This window comes from Lissotriton helveticus, chromosome 9 (assembly GCF_964261635.1).
Source record: "Lissotriton helveticus chromosome 9, aLisHel1.1, whole genome shotgun sequence".
In the NCBI taxonomy this organism is placed as follows: domain Eukaryota; kingdom Metazoa; phylum Chordata; class Amphibia; order Caudata; family Salamandridae; genus Lissotriton; species Lissotriton helveticus.
The window spans coordinates 221,889,526-221,912,079 of NC_136070.1; the positions used below are offsets into that span (position 1 = coordinate 221,889,526).

Below are 22,554 nucleotides of genomic sequence, written 5' to 3' on the forward strand. Positions count from 1 at the left end.
CCTGGGAAGTTTTAGGATGTTTCCTTCCCTCACCAGAGGAGCCTTCTTGAGATCTAGAAGCTAGGTCCTCTTCTTCAGCCAAAGAAGGAGGACGTTCTTTAGACTTGACCCATAAGAGTAATCTTGCCTCTGATTTTACAGTCTTTGGCCTCATGTTTGGGGTAGAGGCAATAAAGACAATCTTTAAGATCAAAATGGACCTTCTTCTTCCCACAGGTCCTGCAGGAGCAGACGATGCCTTTCTTTTCAGACATAGTTGCTTGAAGAGCTTAGGAGAATAAAACCGAGTAGCACGCAAGGAGACTCCCTTCCACAGGACGTGCAGTGAAAATCGGAGGAGAACTGCTTGTGTTGGGGGTGTTCTAGAGGGTGCTGATGGCTGATTGATTAGAGCTGACTTTTGGTCCTTTTCCTGTAAGAACGTAGATAGGCTACTAAGACATGGCCTTTGGCCTCTTTTGGCCTATTTGTTAATTATGGCACTACTTTGGTATTTTACTGTGGGACTCCCATCTCGGCGACGGGGAATGATTCAAGCATGGTAATCTATGAAAGATACCCCAATACTGGATCATTTGAATAATCTCCTCCTCAGTGAAAGGTTTGTCTATTTATCGGTGGTGCCCATCCTCCAGCCAGAGCAATAGGATGGTATCAAAAAAGGCATTTAGATCGGGGGGATCTTCTGCTGGGTTGTGTTGTAAAGTGATGAATAGAAGGTTGTCATTGCTTTCTGTATCGCCTCTAGGCCGACTATCACTTCATTCTCCTCAGTTTGGAGCTCTGCAATGTAGTCACTAGCCCAAGGCTTGCACAGAAGGCCAGCTATGGTTGTAACCACCCGATCTCCCTCACCATACTTACAGGCTTGTGCCACTCTACCAAGAAAATTAATCTCATGCCCTCAGATTCACTAATCTTGCTGCATATACACCCAGTATGCTCGCACTCCTAGCAGCAAAATATGCCAGCTCCAGGTCATGAATCTCTCACTCAAGGTGCTACAGCTAACCAAGTATCGAGCGCAAGATCCAAGCCTGTCTGGCTATACACTCCCCTTGTACAACTCCTGCTTCCCTTAGAGTGGTGTATGAATCTACTGTGTCTACGTTATGGTCAACATATTCCACAATAGTTGTCCAAATACTGTGCCTCAACACCTGATCCTGCAAGGCCCCCTGCGGCAATCTCCATGCATGTGCCTATGCAGGACGATTTAGGAGAGAAAACGTAAGAAGCACTGGAGAATGATCTGAGAAAGTGCACGGCAAGTGCGAAGTCACAATGGTCCAGGCTTCTACATCACGAGAAAGCAGCCAATAGTCAATTTGTGACCAAGACGATGTCGCATAGGTCATATAGGTTCCCTCCTCCTTATCCCCATGTCCGCGTCTCCCGATGTCTATCAATTTATTTTCGTTCAATATGGCCTGTAACTGGGTAGCCGCACGCAGATGGCATAGGCGGGACTCTCCCGACCTGTCCCACAAGGGATCGAGATTTACATTGAAGTCCCCTCCCCATATTATCGCACCAGGACCCAGCTAAGTCACAAGTCTCCAGATCACTAAGAAGAAATCTGGGTCATCTACACTGGGACCATAAACGGAATGAAGTCTAAGTAGAATCCACTGCAAAGTACTAGTGAGCATTACAAATCTTTCCTGCTTGTCACAAAAGGTTGTATGCGTGCGCCAGGGTTCCCTTCTTAATGAGGATAGCAACTCCTCGGGCATAGTTAGAATAGTAAGCTACATCCCCCATGCCGTTGTAGATACGCCAGCACCAATCTCGTCTTGCACCGATCATTCAGTCCACGGACATTCCAGGTTATGCTCTAACTTGCGCCATTGTGAGGTGTAGTGAAAGCCGTTGGCATAGCAAATGGCAATCATCACCCATACGTCTCAATGCTTTTTCCTCCTGAAGCACCTAAGGGAAGGTACTATCCCTTGGGGGCTTCAGGTTAAGAAACTCCAGTAATATTTGTTGAGGACGCCGAATATAAAAAAGGTTTTAGCTACATTAATACTAAATGTAGTAGAGACTTGATGCTGCACACTATAGAAACGGCTCAGAGAATCTGTAAAAAAGAACTAGAAGAACTAGAAGAGCTTACAGAAGCCATTAAAAACAACCAGTCAGCAACAGAAGCCAAGGCGGCACAATAAAGGAGCGTATTTATTGGAAATTAAACTCTGGTTTTGAGACAATTTGATAATATTTGGTCAAAACTGCTCCGTTAGATCGAAAAATTTAATTTTGATTTATTCAGTAATAATCCAAGATATCTCATTATTGTTTTTTCTTGTGTAACTTTTTTTGTGTGGAGACTATTTGTGTAAAGTTTTGTACTTTCAAATGTAATGTGTAAAGTATGTCATATTGAAAATGTGGATTTAAATTTGTGTTGAAAATAATTGTGTAAGTGTTTGTAAATGTTGTACAGATCAAATTCTGATTCTTCTTTTCATACATAAAGTTTGTTAAAAAGAAAATCTAAAGAAAATTCTAAGTGAAAGGTATAAATAAAATACCGGTGCAAACAAAACTAAGCGTGTTTGACCAAAAAGTATGAATAATGGTAGCTTGAAATAATTGTGGTATAGGTAACTGTGATGTTTAATGGTTGTAGATACGCCAGCACCAATCTCGTCTTGCACCGATCATTCAGTCCACAGACATTCCAGGTTATGCTCTAACATGCCCCTTTGTGGGGTGAAGTGAATGCAAAGCCGATAGTATAGCAAATGGCAATCATCACCCATACGTCTCAATCCTAGCTGACAAGGGGTAGTAATGTGGAAGGAAACATTAGGATGTCTAAGAGAGAGGAAACAGTAAGAGGCGAACTGCCGTTCAACCAACCCCAACAAGAGCCCACCCACTACTGCCCCCCCAATTGGGCTGTATACAGACTACCACCCTGTAACAGACCGAGTGGGTCTTCAATAACAAACAGGGGAATCGTCCCGGAGGGGATCTCCAGGCACCAGAGACTGCCTCAGCTTCCAGTGCGCTGGGTAGACAGTAGAGGGAATAGAAGCCATGGCGGGCAGCCGCCAGGAGCTTCCCAAGTGGCAGACATGAGATCTTTGTATTAGGGGATCCCCGCTAATTCAGATACTTAACAACGACAACTATGTAGTGATACGGAGCAGCACCAATTTCAGTACAGCTTTAGAGGACATGTGCTCAGTCATTGTCACTCATGCGGTTGGATTCGTAGTGTTCTGGAAAGGGTCAGATCCAGCCCCAGAGAGTGGCAATCCCAGAAAATATTTGGCAGCGGCCTTAGGATCAGTAAAGTACACAGTTTTACTGAAATGGAAAAAGCACACCTTCGCTGCGTAAAGCTCAGTTTTTGGAGGAAGCCTTTTACCGGCAGGAATTTGCGGCAAGCAGCCTGCAAGGCCATCGTCAAGTCTGGGAAGGAGGACACGTTGTTTCCTTGATATGTGATCGTTGGGCGATCTCGGGCTAATCTTAATACAGTGTCTCTATCCCTGTAATTCAACACTAGCGCAATAATGAGCCATGCTGGTGCACAGGGGGGAGGGGTCCTAAGGCCTAGAGATCAATGTGCAAGCTCAACTATGCAGATGGGGTATAGGACCTCCCTGAAGAGGGACTTTAGTATACTCTCCACGTAATCTTCTGCTCAATGAATAGCGGTGAACTCCGGGACCCCCCATGATTCGTAGGTTCTTCCTTCGTGGCCGGGCCTCCAAATCTTCATTTTTATTTCAGATAACCTTATGGATCTTTTCCATCCGAAGCAGTTGCCTTCATCCTTCACCGCAGAAGTGCGCAGCTCTATACGTTCATCATGGCTTGAGACTTTTCTTTTAGTCGATCAAATTTGTCAGTCAGTAACTATTTTGCCGTCAAAAACCATGAGGCTCTGTTTGAGATCTAGGAACATTGCTCTTATATCAGGTTCCTGCCAGCCCGGGCCATCTCCCTCAGTGTCAAAACTACACTCCTCCTGGTGGACTTTGCTGCCCGAGGCATCCTGCATTGTTCGAAAGGTAACTTTGTCTGCTTGGCATCAGTCTTACCCATCGTGCCGGCGGCAGGAGCCTGACTACTAGTAATAACTGTAAGGAGATCCTCTTGAAGCAGTCCAGCTGCTCCCTAAGTCCCCCAGTCCCTAACCAACCCCATATGTGAAGGGGCACATCACCCCTGCCAGCAAACCAATGGTGGTCGCTCCCAAACATCCACCACCACAAGTGGGAGTCACATCCACTTCACTATCTCTTGGGTATCCCTACTTCTATCCAACATCCGCACCTGGGCAATTTTGACTTCTAGTGGGAACAGCTTTCTTTCACTCACCCCGCGGAAGGAGCCACGATGTTCCCGCTCGCCTCTCTATCAAACACCAGTAATTCTTTGCCTGTGCCCTCCAGATTAAGGCGATCCCATCACTGCCTGCCACACCGCGCAAGTCCCTCCGCATCCGTGACATGACATTAGTCCATCTCGCTGCGGGCCTGGCCCGCAGCCTCCATGCAGGGCCACAGGTAGGACGCGTCCACTCCTTCCGTGTGGCATGAGGGGGGAGCAACACTGCCTCTCCTCTGTCTTACTGGCTGGCCTTCGTTTCCCTCTGCCCACCCGATTGGCCATCTCCAGCCATTCCCAGCTGCCAGCATCCTCAGAGCTGACGGGAGAGCTTGTGCTCCATGTCTACGCCACTCAGTGTCCACTTTGGTGATTGTACCTCAAAAGGGGGGGGGGGCGGGCATGCCACCCTCCAGTCCATTGCTACACCCAGGTGCCACAGTGGCTTCGTCCTTCCCCACTTCACATAGGGCCCTTCACACCAAAGGTCCAACAGCACAGGCTGCAGTTTTCCTTTATCACAGTCATCTGTCATTTCTGTCGCTGTCGTGCTCCTTATTCCGGGGTCCCCACGTTCAACAGGCTTAAGTGGGCTCCTCGCCATGGACAGCCGCTGCCAAGGCCACCAGGCTCAGCCAATATTTGTTGGATACATTTTCTGGCCCGCAGAGCCTCACAGAGTGACCGCCATCTTGCGGTCGGGCTCTCTGGCACTCCCGAAGGAACATATATATTTGGGAGCATGCAGCTATAATTTGGCTATCCACCTTTTATCAATTCACCTTTTGTAGGTCACACTGTGCAGAGTCTGGAACCATTCAATAAATAGTAGAACTACTTGAGAGTTATACATAAATATGTTGATCATCTACCTTCCTCCTCCAAACCTAAAAACTAAAATGCAACTCCTTATAGCAAGCAGCCAAACATCAAGATCTTACTACTATTCATAAACAAAAAGTTCAAAGCAAAGTTACCTGTTCTGGGTTCCTTCATAGGTCTACAAACAGTCCACTGATTTTGATGAGGGTCAAACCTTTCAATGCTTGACAAGTGAGAGACACCATTGTGTCCACCCACAACGAAAATGAAGCCCAGCATAACACCGACACCAAAGTTGATTCTTTTATCAGCCATTGAAGCAACCATCTCCCAGGAATCCTTGCTTGGATCATAGCGCTCCACACTGCATAGAACATAAAGTTTTGCATGAATTCCAGAAAACTTTCACATACTACTGTGTATTCATAAAGATGTAACAAAACATTTGTTGACCTGGTAAAGAGTCTGAAAGACATGAGAAACAATAACTTTGGTGAACTGTCAAATTGTCACGCTGTAATTAACAAAAACGTAGTCATCTGCAAGTGTTCTTCTACTCAGCCTGCAAGATAGCTCAAGCAGTGACTGATTGATATTAGTATAAGACCTGCGGGACACAAGTTCGAAATTCAGACAGTGACAATTCAGTACTTCATCTTTTCAAGGTTATATGGCCCAACAAGGCAAAATCCTCTCTGAGGTTGACTTTGTGGTAAAAGAACATGGCCTAGCAATTTAGTCTGTCCCTTGTATTATATTAGGCCAGGATTTTTTCGTGTTTGCATTAACATGAACAAGCTGAAACACTATGGATGGAAAGTCAGCCTAGAGATTACCAGTGGCTGAGATTAATTCAAGGATTTCACCCTTCGATTTTTCACTCAATAAATAACAATACCATAAAGCTGAACAGTAGCAAAATCGATTATGTACAGTGTAGTGTAGTTAATGTACAGTGCTGTTAAATGGCAAACCCATGGTAGCAAGTGAAACAGAAAAACAAGTTATTGGTCTTGACCATCAATATTTTTATTATATTATGATTCTAGAAGTGGGTTTACATGTCTGCACATTGAGAAGTCACACATGGTGGCAAATTTTCAATCATCACTTCACAGGACTAAAACTGAAATACTACTCCTATAACTATGGCAGTTGCAGGTTTTTGGTTCTGCACAAGGGCCAAAGAAGGGTGATGGGGAGTATATGATAGTAACACAACTGAAATCTAGAGGATGTTATAAAGAATGGTAAAATGGGTGCAAGGCTGAGGAGGGGATTGCGAACAAAGGAGCGGCATGGGCTTGGGATAGTTGTGAAGCATCTTTGTGTGGCAGATTGTAACCAATGCCTCAATAAGAAAGCTTTTGAGATATTATATACAGTCATAAATTTCCTATTCAGTTTTTAATCTAGTTAAATTGGGGTTATCAGTAAAAATCATAAAACTCGCCACAATTGAGTTTTATCATATCTGGCACTTCCAAGGTAACACATGAAAAGAAAAATGAAGCTAGCACTATTATAATAGTTAATCTACGAAGAGTACTAAATAGCCTGAAAACAGGGCTTGCATCCAGCAGAAGGAAACCCCTATGATGAAAGCAAGTCCCCTTGTGTGATTTAAGCTTTGTATCTTATTTTTGTTAATTAACAATCACACTGAATAAATCGGTACTTGGTTTATCAATCCCTCTATTACAGGTTCTCAGTTCTGGTTATGGCATCTAATGTAGGAGGACAACTTTTAAAACCCAGATATAAGTTACCTTCCTGTGACGGGGCAGACCAGCATACTAAGGAAAAGGAAGACGAGCAGGAGTGGTGGGCCGCAATCGATGTCTTACCCCCTCTTGTCCCCTTTCAGCAGGACTCCTGGCATCCCCAAAGTCAAGCTTCGAGGACGAGGAGAAACAAGGAGCGGGCGCCTTTAACTGGAGCTTCGTGTGTGACGAGACTCCGCCCCCTTTTGACGTACGTTCGTACTTCCAATTACAAGAGGAGGAGACGCGGAGGAGAGAGGCGGAAGCGAATCTCGAGGAGGACGAAGCGGTGGCAACTTTGAAAGCGAGAGCAATTGAAAGGAGGCAGAGAGACGAAGGAAATAGCGAGCAGGGAATAGCTGGACCGGCTTCCAGCACGGACACGCCCGGAGGCCAACGACCCCACGAGTCCCCCCGCCACCTTCCCAGGGGAGGAGCGTGGCTAGAACAGGGGCAAGGTGGCGGGCTGGGTAGGCAAAAAGAAGAGTACCGTGTGAACGTGTGTCCCTGCCTGCATTTAAGACCGAATTTGTATATACGCCAGCACTGTATATACCTCCCTGAGACACTACTTCTTCCCCCCCCCCCTCTCACAAGCACTGACCTTCACGTTCCCTGTGTGTGTTTGGCACAGTGCACTCTGGGAGCTGTAGTTTTCCCTCACTCCTCGGCCCCTGGTTTAGGAAACAGATAGGACGGTTGTCCTGATTCTATTTTTCTTTTCCTTCTTGTTTTGGGTTGCGGTTATCCGGAGACGAGGTGATCAGAGGCTGGGAAAGACGTGCTGACAAGATAAACCTCGAACCTGACCCATTCTTCCCAGAGTCGCCCGACAGACAGAGCAAGACGGATCCCGCAGCCATATTTAGAGAAAGACTCCCATCTAGACGAAAAAAGGTCTTCGGAAAAATAAAGCCTTCTTTAAAACGATTTGGTCTGCCGTCTGATACTGATACCCCGCCACAACTGGTGTCAGAAGTGGGATCGTCCTCTCAGTCCGTCTGCCATACCAAGATGGACGCCCTCATACAGCACATGATTAAAGGACAAGAAAAGTTGGAATGGGCTGTCCAAAGGCAGATGTTGTCAGCCCAGGCAGACCGAGAATTATTCCAGAACACCATAACGGCGCTTATAGAGAGTCTACAGAAAGCCACACCAGACCCGGGGACCACACTGGCCACAGAGAGAAGAGTACACGTCCCCAATCCAACAGGAATAGCTCTCCAGAAATATGTACAAGGGGAAGACCCAGACGCCTTTTTGATGAATTTTGAGAGGGCGGCCAGGGCATGTGGATGGCCCGAGGACAAATGGCCTTTTTTTTAGCGCCACTGTTGACAAGTGAAGCGCAATTTGCCTACCAAGTGGCGAACCCCGCTGAAAATGCAAGTTATAAAGACATCAAGGCGGTCATACTGGACCACCTCGGCTTAGATGCAGAAGGGTACGTTTTAGAAAAGAACGAGGGACCCCAGGGGAGAATCCCAAAGCGTTGTTCTTTCGCCTCAAGATGGCTGCGGATAAATGGCTACAACCCAACACCAGCACAAAAGAAGAAGTAATGTCGAAGATCTATTTTGAGCAATTCATGGAGGAACTACCCTACGCCACCCAAAGGTGGCTAAAGCAACATTCCAGCCTTTCGGTTGAAGAAGCCATTGAGATGGCCGCGAATTACAACCGAGCACAGCCAAGGACAATGGGGTGGGACAGTGACAAGACGCATAAAGCAGTTATACCAGCCAAAGCAGAGAAAAAGATAAAATCCCTAATCGAACCTACAAAACCCAAAAACGTTCGGATAGAGTTCCCTCCTGTGAGAGGGCCACAGTGCTTAGAGTGTGGCGAATGGTGCCACATAGCCCGTATGTGCCCCCAAAGAAAACCTGCGGAAGATCCGATGGAAGTCGGATACCTGCCAAAAGCGGTTCTTTATTCAGCCGAGATGGGAGCATTCTTTTATGGGAGTGTAAGGTTGAATGGCCAATTAGTAAAAGCTCTCCTAGATTCAGGATGTAAACAATCCGTAGTGCAGAAACATCACATACTACCACGCCAGTATCTCCCGGGGGCAATAGTACATATCCGCTGTGTACACGGGGACGTAAATAGGATAGGATAGGTTGGGAGAAGAGTAAGGGGGTGGCCCTACTCCGGCCCTAGTCACCCAGGTTCCATGGTTAATTGATCGCAATTTCCATTTCGCCCAAGCTAATGACAATACCCTCTTCAATGCCTGGGAAGCTGCACATGTGAGTCAGAACAACCAGATCATTTCGTACCTCCGGTTTCTGATTAAGAATGAGCTTCTTTACCGAGAAGGAGAAAAAGTAGGTCCCACTCAGCTGTTGGTACCACTTCCTTTCCGAGAACAGATAATGTTCTTTTCACATGCACACCTAACGGCAGGGCATTCAGGAAAAGAGAAAACCACCAGGATGGAAGGGGAAAATTACCAAATTAACCCCCCTCTGGGATACGACGGCTCTGGGGCGACAGACATAGTAAAGGATTTGCGCAGTGGGACAGTATTGGCATCTCCACGGTGGGAGATTTGTGGGAGAAAGACACTGTGATCCCGTTCGCGCAGCTCCAGCAACGATACGGACTAGGCCCGAACGAAACCTATAGGTACATTCAAATCAAACACTCGCTATTGCAGGCGACACCACGGGGCAGCGAAGTGCCGGACTCCTCCCCACTGGAGGACAGGCTACTTACTGACTATATGCAGCTGGGAGCTACCTCACTCACAAACAAGAAGCTGATCAACAATCTGAAAGACCCCACATTGGCGTTACGAGAGAAATGGGTAGGTGATGTAGGCGAAATTGAGGATTCAGAGTGGAATGAGGCCCTGGCCTCCACGAAAGAAGTGGGCATTTCGGCGAAATTCAGATTAGTACAACTCAAAATCCTACATCGCATTTATTACACACGATGCATGCTGCACAAGATACACAGAGCGCCGACCCCCTTTTGTCTTCACAGCTGTGGGGAAGAGGGTACACTGTTCCACACGCTTTGGGACTGCGCCCACATAGTAGAATTTTGGCGACAAGTCATGCGTACTATCTCACAGACACTTCAAGTTTCTGTCATCCCTGAACCATGCAAATGCCTATTAAACATCTGGGAACCAAACGATCTGACTAGATATGGACTCATATGGGCCACATTAATAATCCACATTTGTAAAGCGCACAATCACCCGTTAGGGTCTCTAGGCGCTGGGGGCCGTCGGGAAGATTAAGCAAGCTATTGCCCAGAGTCACATGGTGCTGGGCTAACCTGCCGCCGGAGCCGGGGATCTAACCCTGATCCCCAGATTCCAGCGTCAGTCGCCCTGGCCGCGGCGCCACACCTCTTCCACATTGGCTGTCATGGTAGCTAAAAGAGATATTGCACAAAAATGGGGAGCTTCAGAACCACCCACAGCATCCATGTGGAGTAGGACCGTTGATTTGTTAATGTTCACGGAGAGAGCGGTGTATGTGCTTAGGGCCTGCCCCCGTAAATGGAACAAGGTGTGGTCCGCTTGGAATGTGTACAGAGGAGAGCTGTGTGCTCCCTTACCAGAGGATGACGAAGTGAGCTCAGACGAAGAGGAGGAAGATGTCTAGAGGGTGTGGGTGGGTAATACAACTCAATAGAAGAATTAGGTGTAACACCGTGATTGTGATTTGGCACGTGATTAAACCACAGTATACGAAGATGCTAATCAGTGGACAGAAGCAGACATGGCAATAGCCGCTGAGTGTGAATGTTTATTTTGGCCACAGTTTTAAGTTATGGTTGATGACACAGATGGACTAAAGTAAAAAAGTTAAGACCTGACAGCAGATACACGCAAATTGGAGGAGGTTTGTAGGAAATGGTTGAAAATGCACCGCCGGACCCCAGGGTTGTCGGCTACGCGGCTGTGTACTATCGAACAGTTTTAATCGTGAATATGTTGAAGCGGCCGGCCCGGTGGGTTGTAGCCCTGCTATGTATTGATCACCTCTGTGAATACATTCAATAAAGGTCTTTTAAAAACAAAAACAAAAAAAAAAAAAAAAAGAGAAAACCACCGAAAACGTGCTAAGACATTTCTTTTGGCCCGGCATTTACAAGGACATACAAAATTACTGCCTCACATGCGAAATATGCCAGAAGAAAAATACGCATAGACCAACCGCTGCATCGCTACACCCAATGCCTATTATTGGCACCCCCTTTGAAAGGGTCGGAATGGACCTGATAGGACCATTGCCTAAATCAGCCAGGGGGCATATTTACGCCCTAGTTATCATAGACTATGCCACCAGGTTTATTGAAGCCTTTCCCTTACGGACTCCTACTACTCGAACCATAGCTGAAAACATTTCTGGAATTATTTTCCAAGGTAGGATTCCCCAAAGAAGTGGTAACAGACCAAGGGACGCCTTTTATGTCTCGCATGATGAAGGAAGTGTGCAGAACGTTAGATGTGCATCATCTACGGACATCGGTATATCACCCCCAAACGGATGGGCTCGTAGAACGGTACAATAAATCTCTGAAGACCACCTTAAAGAAGATGCTCGCCGCGGAAGGTCGTGACTGGGACCGCCTCCTACCTTTGGCCCTTTACGTCTTAAGGTCCCAAATACAAAGTAGCCTCGGCTGTTCGTCTTTCGAACTAGTGTACGGAAGACAACCAAGGTCCCTGCACGAAATGACCAAAGACGCGTGGGAAACGGAAGAAGAACAAGACCAACGATCGTTGTTGGAATATACACAACAACTAAGGTCAAAACTAGGAAAACTGAGAGATCTCGCCTGCTTCAACCTGGAGAGAAACCAGAAATACTATGACCGTGGAAAGAAGTTAAGACGGTTGGCTGTGGGAGAGTGGGCGTTGGTGCTTCTGCCATCCACTAACAGCAAGTTCAAAAATTAGTGGACAGGTCCATACCGAGTAACAGAGACCATTGGTGATACCACCTACAGGTTACAAGTCACGCCCTCTAAGAAGCAGTGTTATCATATTAACATGCTTAAGAAGTGGCTCGGACCTCCTCCTAAGGTTAATAACCTACTATTACCCTCAGCACCCAGCCCAGAATCCACACTGCGGAATCTAGTGGTCAATGAAGATCTTACAAACAAAATGAAAGAGGGCCTAAAAAAGACTGCGGCCCTTTTCTAATATTTTCTCGGATCTTCCGGGAAAAACATGCCTAGCAGAACATAAGATCGAGACTCATCCGGGAAAACTGGTAAAACAGAAACCATACCGTATACCAGCAGCCCGAAGGGAGGCAGTGAAGCGAGAAGTCCATGAGATGCTAAAACTCGGGGTCATTTGCCCCTCTAACAGCAACTGGGCGTCCCAATCGTAATGGTCCCGAAACCGGATGGATCAACCCGCTTCTGTATGGATTTTAGAGCCCTAAATGCCATCTCCACGTTCGATGCTTACCCTATCCCTCGGTTAGATGAGCTAATCGAGAAGACGGAGACGCGGTATACATCACAACATATGACCTCACTAAAGGATATTGGCAAGTGCCACTCCGTGAAGAAGACCGGAAGAAAACAGCCTTTATTAAAGATGAGGGTCTATTTGAATTCAACGTCCTTCCTTACGGACTACACGGGGCTCCGGCCACGTTCCAACGGCTGATGAATCGCATTTTAGGTCCATACCCTTCATTCAGTTCTGCATACCTGGATGATATAGTAGTGTATAGTAGCAGTTGGACAGAACATTTGGAATACCTGGAAATCATCCTAAAAGCACTCACCCAAGCAGGATTACACGTAAATGCAAAAAATTCACACGTAGCATTTCAGGAGGTGAAATACCTGGGTTATGTGCTGGGCGACGGAACCATCACCCACCAAACCGAGAAAGTAAAGGCCATAGAAGAGACAGCCTTTCCAACAAACAAAAGGGAGTGGGGGACGTTCTTAGGCCTCATAGGTTATTACCGCAGATTAATCCCCAAGTTTGCAGAAATAGCCTCTCCCCTAACAGACCTCCTCAGAAAAGACGTAAGGCCCAAAACGCTCCTCAAACCTTCAGCAGAAGTTATAGGCGCATTTAAGGAATTAAAGAAAACCATTACCACCAAGCCAGTTCTCATATCCCCTGATTTTGAGAAAACCTTCATCCTAGCAACAGATGCTTCTAATGTAGGAATAGGGGCAGTATTATCACAGGTAGGGGGGAATGGGCTAGAGCATCCCGTTCTGTATGTGAGCCGAAAGCTATTTCCTAGGGAATGAAATAGCCCACAATAGAAAGAGAGTGTCTGGCCATTAATTGGGCTATCGACAAACTCCGATACTACTTAGAAGGAAAGCCATTCATCCTCTACACTGACCACACTCCCTTGAAATGGATGTATAGGAACCACGGTCACAACCCACGTATACTTCGTTGGTTCTGGTCTTTACAGCCTTTTGCCTTTGAAATCCATCACAGGAAAGGAAAGGACAATAACAATGCTGATTACCTGTCCCGAGTTTTTCCTCTCCCCGAACGGGAGAATCCAGTGGGGGAGGTGTGTGACGGGGCAGACCAGCATACTAAGAAAAAGGAAGACGAGCAGGAGTGGTGGGCCGCAATCGATGTCTTACCCCCTCTTGTCCCCTTTCAGCAGGACTCCTGGCATCCCCAAAGTCAAGCTTCACGAGACGACGAGGAGAAACAAGGAGCGGGAGCCTTTAACTGAGCTTCGCGTGTGATGAGACTCCGCCCCCTTTTTGACGTACGTTCGTACTACCAATTACAAGAGGAGGAGACGCGGAGGAGAGAGGCGGAAGCGAATCTCGAGGAGGACGAAGCGGTGGCAACTTTGAAAGCGAGAGCAATTGAAAGGAGGCAGAGAGACGAAGGAAACAGCGAGGAGGCGAGAGCTGGACCGGCTTCCAGCACGGACACGCCCGGAGGCCAACGACTACGTTCCCAGGGGAGGAGCGTGGCTGGAACAGGTACGGGGCAAGGTGGCGGGCTGGGTAGGCAAAAAGGAGCGCACAGTGTGAACGCGTGTCCCTGCCTGCATTTAAGACCACATTTGTATATACGCCAGCACTGTATATACCTCTCTGAGACACTACTTCTTCTCCCCCCTCACAAGCACTGACCTTCACGTTCCCTGTGTGTGTTTGGCACAGTGCACTCTGGAAGCTGTAGTTTTCCTTCACTCCTCGGCCCCTGGTTTAGAAAACAGATAGTAGGACGGTTGTCCTGATTCCATTTTTCTTTTCCTTCTTGTTTTAAGTTGCGGTTATCCGGAGACGTGGTGACCAGAGGCTGGGAAAGACCTGGCGACAAGATAAACCCCGAACCTGACCCATTCTTCCCAGAGTCGCCCGACAGACAGAGCAAGACAGATCCCGCAGCCATATTTAGGATTCAGGATTCAAGCAAGCCCCAGGTTCTGAGCTGGGATGGGGCAGTGAGATAAATAACGGTGATGGATCAAGCCCTGATCTTTGGACTGGGTAAGAGTGGTCTGCTTAATTCAGACACTCTGTTCATCACCACCCCCTTTTCTGTATCATATTTAGAGAAAGACTCATCTAGACGAAAAAAGGTCTTCGGAAAAATAATGCCTTCTTTAAAACGATTTGGTCTGCCGTCTGATACTGATACCCCGCCACACTTCCATTGCCTCCTATTGTGGTATAGCCTTGACTAAGAAAAAAAAGTTATTCCTCTTTCCCTAGAAGTTTAAAGCTGGAACTCACTCAAGCAGTTTGATCAACAAATCAAAAGAGTTGCTTTGTATGTGTGCGAGAGTGTCCCATTGACTGCATACGCATAAAACACGATAGGGATACTGTAGCAAATACTTGACTGTGAACTCTATAAAAGCCACATTTAAAGGGTTTCAGATTTGTCCTGATGAAAGATGGGAGTCCATTTTGGCATATAAAACCACCTGAAACATGTACACCCAAGTAGATGTAGTTGAGATAATAGACTCCAATCACATCTGCAGTTGATTTTAAGACAGCCCCTAAGATACAATTTAGCAACAAGGAACCTGAAGGTGTTTAATCAATTTTTAAAGTAGTTGAATCCTGAAAAAAATAAAAATTGAAGCACTCTTCTTCTATCCAGCAGTGGTCAGGGGTTGAGTCAGATCAGTTGTATTAGGCAACCGGAGGAGAACTCGATGATGAAGCATGTCACACACTCTTGAGTGGTGAGAGTTCCACTAAAAACAAAAGGAATTACCCTTCATAAAGAACGGGAAATTGGCACCCCAGGATACATCAGAGGGACCTCTCATTTAAAGTAAGTTATTTTCTTGGGAAAACAAGATGCCTCTCACACTCCTTCTTGATACAGTATGAAGTAAACTGAGCCTAATCAGGCAATAGCTTAACAGGAGGTGTTCTTCTCCTCTTGTTTCTGATTTTTGTCCTCGCTTCTTCCCTCTGGGCTATTTATTACTACTGGGGGCTATTTATTACTACTGGGAACCATTATCACCCTCCCTTTCCCTTCTGGAACTTTTCTTTTCAGAGCTCCTCTCCCCTTTTGGTTTAATACCCAACTGGTCCAGCCCCTGTTCATCCTGTTAACCACTTATCAGCCAACATAGCAAGCATTTCTACATTATTCTCAGTAAAACCAGTCACATACTGTCGTAATGGTTAATGCACTCTGTGAGAAGTTGGCCTGATATATGATGCTCACTAGTTCTAGTGATCACCTTGTATCATGCCAAGCAACATTTATGGTGGAGGTTGTAAAGTCAACCTTATAGGCAAGCTATCCTAGGGGTAGCATGGACTAAGCAGTCTTTGGCTAAACTCTGTAAAGGCATGTGAAGCAAGCTGTTTTACCATACACAATCTCCTTGAATACCAAATGAAAGGACACCACACAGATATATATTGAAAATATATATAGATTTATTTCTACAAATATCCCCTATACTCTTTATGAGCACAGAAGCAAATGCATTAAAACAAAACACAGTTTAAATATACAAAAGTTGCACAATTATGGATGAGCCCTAGGGGCTACCTAAACCATATACTAAAATAGTGGTATAAGAACCACTATGGGGAAAGTGAAGAGGCCTAGGGCCTGGGGAATCGCTGGAGCTGTTCAGGACTAACAGTGATGAAGTCGGGAAAGGCCCGCAGGACTCGGGTGCAGTGCTTAAAGTGCACGCATACACCAATGCAATGTCAATGGTGCGTAAAAGTTACAAAGTTAGTGTTTAAGGAACCTTCCGATGGAGCTACAAGGATAAAACTTTAGACACAGGCACTAGAGGTGTACACCAGTGTGGGAACACCGGCGTTGCTGAGTTACCTCACCCACAGGAAGCGGGTGCACAGGTGCGAAGTAGTGTCGGGTTTCGTCACGCAGGTCGATGGTGCTTGGAGCTGAAGATGCTGCAGGTGGGTCGTCGTGAAGAGTTCCGGTGGATCCAAGGGTGGATCTGAAGAGGTGAAGACCTGAAAGCAGAGGGGACAATGTTCAAAGTCACTAGCCAGTGACTACCGTGGAACCAGGATGGAACCAGGCGATGTCGGGTGCAAACAGGTGATGAAGTGAAGATTGTCTCTGCAGCCACGTGGACACGAAGAGGTCAAGGACGTCCAGGAGTCTATCACGAGCTGTCCCACGATGGCTCTCGCTGATGGCGGTGTCGGCAACTTGATTGGCGTAAACAGGCCTTGGCAAAAGCAAGTCACGCAGGAATCGATTCAAGCTTATCACTCGGACCAGCAAGGTCAGAGCGGGGGTTCCTTTTCAGGGGAGCAAGGGCCAGTCTGGAGCAACCAGACTAGCGGTGCAAATCGTAGTTTTCGTCGCCAAGATCGCCACTAGCCGCGTGGCAAGTGACCGGGATGGCGCGTCGAGTGGCAAAGTGCAAAAGGGCCCCACGCAGATCGTGGAGATGCTGGGGGGGCTGATCTTCGGTGCAAATGCTGCTCGGTGTTGGGGCTTTCTCAAACCCCAAAGCACAGCGTCCAGGGTGCCTCGGGTGCTGCGCAGTCAGCTCTTCGGGGGTCTTCCAAGATATCCGGTCCCACGTCTCTCGGTGCCTCCACGGGTCTCTTCTTTTCAGGGACTGTGGATCGGGCTCTGAGATGTCTGGGAGTCTGGGTCTTGTCAGGCTCTGGGCTCCGGCGGGAGGCGGCGGCAAAGCAGACGTCGAGTTGCTGGTTGGTGCCTGTATTCACATGGTGGTCACTCCTTGGCCACAAGGGAGATTCTCTTCAGTCTTCTGTGCAGCAGAATGTCGAAGTCCAAGTTTCTTCTGTATTTCAAGTCGAGTTCAGGATGATCTGAAGTCTAAGGACACAGCTCCTACTCTTATTCCAAATCTGGGGGCTGGATCACCTACTAGGTCCCTCCTCTGGGTGGGACCAGGAAGGGGGGTGGTTACACCCCCTTTCCTTTGTCCAGCTTCGCGCCAAGACTGGGGCTGGAAAGCCCCAGCACCGGTTTGAACTGGCATATGCACAGGGACACCTTGTGTGCCCCAGGCATGTCTGATTCTATTCAGCCCTGTCCTACCCAATACACAAAATCCTGTCTGGGGTGGTGCTAGCACCTCCCAAGGCAGGAAACCCTTTGTCCAAGCTGCCCTCGCTGGAAGGACTCCCAGCAGCAGGAGGTCAGACTTGTGTCTGTGGTGGCAGCATCCATTTTGTGATGCTGAGGCTCTGTTTAACTTTAACCGGGGTTCAGGCTAGGTACATGTCGTGTCCCTCTAGAAGGGTGGAATGCTACCCCCGTCGCCAGAACTGGCGAGGGGGTAGTATTCCAGTTTGTATGACACCTTACTCGACTTGTTTTGATAAAGCCAAACCAAAGATAGCATTTAACCGCGAGGTTCATAATGCACTTAAGAGTATATGGTATGGCAGTATCATGGAACAGCGAAAGGACATGGTTCCGAAAGCTGCAGACAGGCTCAGCTCATGCCAGAGCACCATCTCACATATTTCCAAGCACTCTGCCTCCAGGATTGATGAGGCCTTCCATAGGAGTGGCTGATAGGAACATATGTGTCCATTTTAGGTTAGGCATAGGCATACTACACCTAAGTAAGGGGTGGTACACCGACTTACCCCAGCTGAGTGATCAGCCAGTTGTGTCAAATAGAGAGGCCAGGCCAGGGGTGGCACAATACGTGCTGCAGCCCCTGGTAGGCCTTGGAAGCACCTATGCCCTGGGTACACTGTTACAGGGGCCAATAAGGTTAACCAGTTCCAATTTCGTAATGCACCTAAAGTACATTGGCAATAATTTAGAGAGAGAACAGCAGGCTGTGGGTCTGATTAGCAGGCCCACAGCCACATTAAGTCATAAACCAGTGAAGCAAAAAGCAAAAATATGGGGTGACCATAGGATAGCAGACCCTACTCACCTACACAACCCCCCCCCCAAACGCAGGGACATTAGACTAACCTTGACCAGTTGTGTCTTCATGTTCTAAGTGGAAGTACCTGGAGAGACCATCTGCATTACCATGGTCAGTCCCTGGGCGGTGCTCCACTGTAAAGTCCATCCCCTGTAGGGAAATGGACCACCTGAGCAGTTTGGGGTTTTCACCCTTCATCTGATTAAGCCATAAGAGGGGCTTATGGTCGGTCTGAATCTTGAAGTGAGTGCTAAACAAGTATGGTCTCAACTTCTTCAGGGCCCACACCACAGCAAAGGCCTCCCTCTCAATGGCTGACCAACGTTTCTCTCTGGGGGTCAGCCTTCTGCTAATAAAAGCAATGGGCTGGTCTTGACCATCTACATTAAGTTGTGAAAGCACTGCTCCCACTCCCAACTCAGAAGCATCTGTTTGGACAATGAACTCTCTCGAGTAGTCAGGACTCTTCAGGATAGGTGCAGAGCACATGGCCTTCTTCAGGTCATCAAATGCCTTTTGACAGTATTCTGTCCACTGAGCCTTTTTGGGCATCTTCTTAGATGTCAGATCATTAAGAAGAGTCACAATGGACCCATAGTTCTTAACAAACTTCCTGTAGTACCCAGTCAGGCCCAAGAAAGCTCTGACCTGAGTCTGGGTAGTTGGAGGGGACCAGTCCTTTATGGTCTGGATCTTACTCTCCAGTGGTTGAACTTGGCCTCCACCTACAAGGTGGCCCAAGTACACAACCTTACTCTGCCCTATCTGGCACTTGGTTGCCTTGATAGTGAGGCCTGCCTTTTGCAGAGCCTCTAGCACTTCCTTCAGGTGGACCAGGTGATCCTCCCAGGTGGAACTAAAGACAGCAATATCATCCAGATATGCTGCGCAAAAGTCATCCAACCCAGTGAGGACTTGATTCACCAATCTTTGGAAGGTGGCAGGTGCATTTTTCAAACCAAAGGGCATCACCACAAATTGATAATGCCCACCTGGGGTAGAAAATGCTGTCTTGGCTTTAGACTCCTCAGCTAACCGGATTTGCCAGTAGCCAGCTGTCAAGTCAAATGTGCTCAAATACTTGGCAGAAGCCAATTTGTCTATGAGCTCATCTGCCCTTGGAATAGGGTGTGCATCTGTCCTGGTGACAGCATTGAGTCCTATGTAATCCACACAGAACCTCATCTCTCTCTTTCCATCTTTGGTGTGAGGTTTGGGGACCAGAACCACTGGGCTAGCCCAGGGGCTCTCTGAAGGCTCAATGACACCTAATTCCAGCATCTTTTGCACCTCAGTCTTGATACAATATCTGACATGGTCAGGTTGCCTGTAAATTTTGTTCTTTACAGGAAGACTTTCACCAGTGTCCACCACATGGGTACACCAGTTAGTCTGACTGGGTGTCAGGGAGAACATATGTTGATATGACTGCAAAACTTGTCTACAGTCATGTTGCTGATGTTCAGTGAGGCTGCCATCTAAGGCCACACCATCAACTGATCCATCCTCAGGGTTCTGAGTCAGCAGGTCAGGGAGAGGGTCACTCTCTTCCTCCTGCCCCTCATCTGTAGCCATGAGCAAGCCCATGTCTGCCCTGTCAACATATGCTTTCAGCCTGTTAACATGGAGCACCCTGTGGGGGCTCCTGTGAGTTCCTAGGTCCACCAAGTAGGTAACCTCTCCCTTTTTCTCAATGATTGTATGGGGTCCAGACCATTTGTCTTGGAGTGCTGCTGGGGCCACTGGCTCCAACACCCATACCTTCTGTCCAGGCTGGTACTCAGTCAGGACAGCCTTTTGGTCATGCCAGGCTTTCTGTAATTCCTGGCTAGCCTCAAGGTTTTTGGATGCCTTCTCCATATACTCAGCCATCCTGGAGCGGAGACCAAGTACATAGTCCACTATGTCTTGCTTGTGCTTTTTGAGAGGCAACTCCCATCCTTCCCTCACCAGACATAGGGGTCCTCTTACAGGGTGTCCAAACAACAATTCAAAGGGGCTGAAGCCAACCCCCTTTTGTGGGACCTCTCTGTAAGCAAACAGAAGGCAGGGCAGAAGGATATCCCATCTTCGCCTGAGCTTTTCAGGTAATCCTTTGATCATGCCCTTGAGGGTCTTGTTGAATCTTTCAACAAGCCCATTGCATTGTGGATGATAGGGAGTGGTGAACTTGTAATTGACACCACATTCCTTCCACATAGCCGTTAAGTATCCTGACATGAAGTTGGCATCTCTATCAGATACTACCTCCTTAGGAAACCCCACTCTGGAGAAAACTCCAAGTAAGGCCCTGGCCACAACAGGAGCGGTTGTGGTCCTAAGTGGAATTGCCTCTGGGTACCTGGTGGCATGGTCCACCACCACCAGTATGAATCTGTGCCCAGATGCTGTAGGGGGATCCATTGGACCAACAATGTCAATCCCCACTCTTTCAAAGGGCACCCCCACCACAGGTAGTGGTATCAGGGGGGCCTTTGTGGTACCACCTGCTTTGCCACTTGCTTGGCAGGTTACACAGGAGCGACAAAACTCCTTTGTATCTTCTGACATGCGAGGCCAGTGACAATGACAGACAAGTCTGTCCCAAGTTTTGTTCTGGCCTAGGTGTCCTGCTAAGGGAATATCATGTGCCAAGGTAAGAAGGAAGCCCCTAAATTGCAGAGGTATGACCAACTTCCTGGTTGTACCAGGCTTGGGGTCTCTACCCTCTGAATAAAGGAGCCCATCATCCCAATAAACCTTATGGGTACCTTGAGCATTCCCAGCAGCCTCAGCAGCAGCCTGCTGTCTGAGGGGTTCAAGAGAAGGACAGGTTAACTGAGCCTGCCCCAAGTCTGCCCTAGAAGGTCCCCCTGCCCCCAGAAACTCAACCTGATCAGGTTCAAGCTCTTCAGGGACAGTTCCTTCAGGGGTCTCAAGATCATCTTCCTGTGAAGGCTGATCCTCACTTGTAGGCAGTTGGGAAGGCACAGCCTTTACCCTCCTGTTCTTCTTCTTGGAAGGTACTTGGTCCATTGTTCCAGGATCCAAGACCTGAGGTTCAGAGAGGCACTTTTTGGCCTGTGACCTGGTCACAGCAAGGACATGTGATGATATCCCTAACATCTCTGCATGAGTCCTGTACTCAACTTCTGACCATAGAGAGTTCTCCAGGTCATTGCCCAACAAACATTCTACTGGGAGATCAGCACTAACCACAACTCTTTTTAGGCCAGTTACCCTAATTATCACCTGGCAGGTATTGTCCAGGGTCCACAAAGCTAGGTGTCACCATGGTGACACTGGCACATGTGTCTCTGTATGCTTGAGCCACTTTGTCATTAATCAAAGGCGTCTGCCTGTACTTGCCCAGATTACTGGGACTGACAGTAGTGGACAAATCAATCTCCACATCACAGATCAGAACAGCCTGTGTAGGGGTTCTGACTAGGCCAGAATCTCCCTCAGTTCCCAAGGTGATACCTACTACCCCCTTAGTCTGAGGACCAACACTGCCAACTGTACTAGTGGGTGCAGGTACCTTAGGGGCTGCAGTGTTGGGGGCTCCACCCTTTTTACACTCACTTGTCCAGTGAGAGGTGTTTTTACAAAAACTACACCAGGGTTTTCTTTGACCTTCTTTCTTCTTCTTGGAAGTTTGGGACCCACCCTCAGTATTAGTTTGGGGCCCTGTTGAAGACTTCTGGTCTTTAGCTTTCTGCTCCCCACCCTTCTGGTCTGTTTTCTTCTGGTCACCACCCTGGTTCTGGTTCTTTTGCTTAACTCTGGTTCTAACCCATTTGTCTGCCCTCTTTCCCAATTCTTGGGGAGAGGTTAGATCTGAGTCAACCAAATGTTGATGCAACTGCTGGTTCTGACAGTTATTTAAAATCTGTTCTCTCATAAGCAAATTGTACAATCCTTCATAGTCTGTAACCTTACTTCCCAGCAACCAGCCCTCCAGAGCCTTAGTGGCACATTCAACAAATTCAGACCAGTCCTGAGTCTGTGTCTTCTGGGTATCTCTGAACATTAACCTGTACTGTTCAGTGGTTAAGCCTAACCCATCAATCAGAGCACTCTTCAGGACCAGGTAGTTTCTAGAATCCCCATCACTAACTGTGAGGAGTCTGTCTCGGCCTCTACCTTCAAAGGAGAGCCACAAGATTGCTGCCCACTGCTCCTGAGGGATCTGCTGTACTCTGCAGGCTCTCTCAAGTGCAGTCATCCATTTGTGGATGTCATCCCCACTCTTGTAAGGGGGC

General features: G+C 47.6%; 1 protein-coding gene across 1 annotated transcript in view; it reads right to left on the bottom strand.

Annotated features, from left to right (window-relative positions):
- Window positions 1-22,554, bottom strand: part of KLHL28 (kelch like family member 28) — a 278,015-nt gene that overhangs the window by 52,459 nt on the left and 203,002 nt on the right. The window contains exon 4 of the mRNA XM_078659752.1: window positions 5,328-5,536. Coding sequence (XP_078515878.1) covers window positions 5,328-5,536 — 209 coding nt within the window. The remainder of the gene's footprint in view (window positions 1-5,327; window positions 5,537-22,554) is intronic.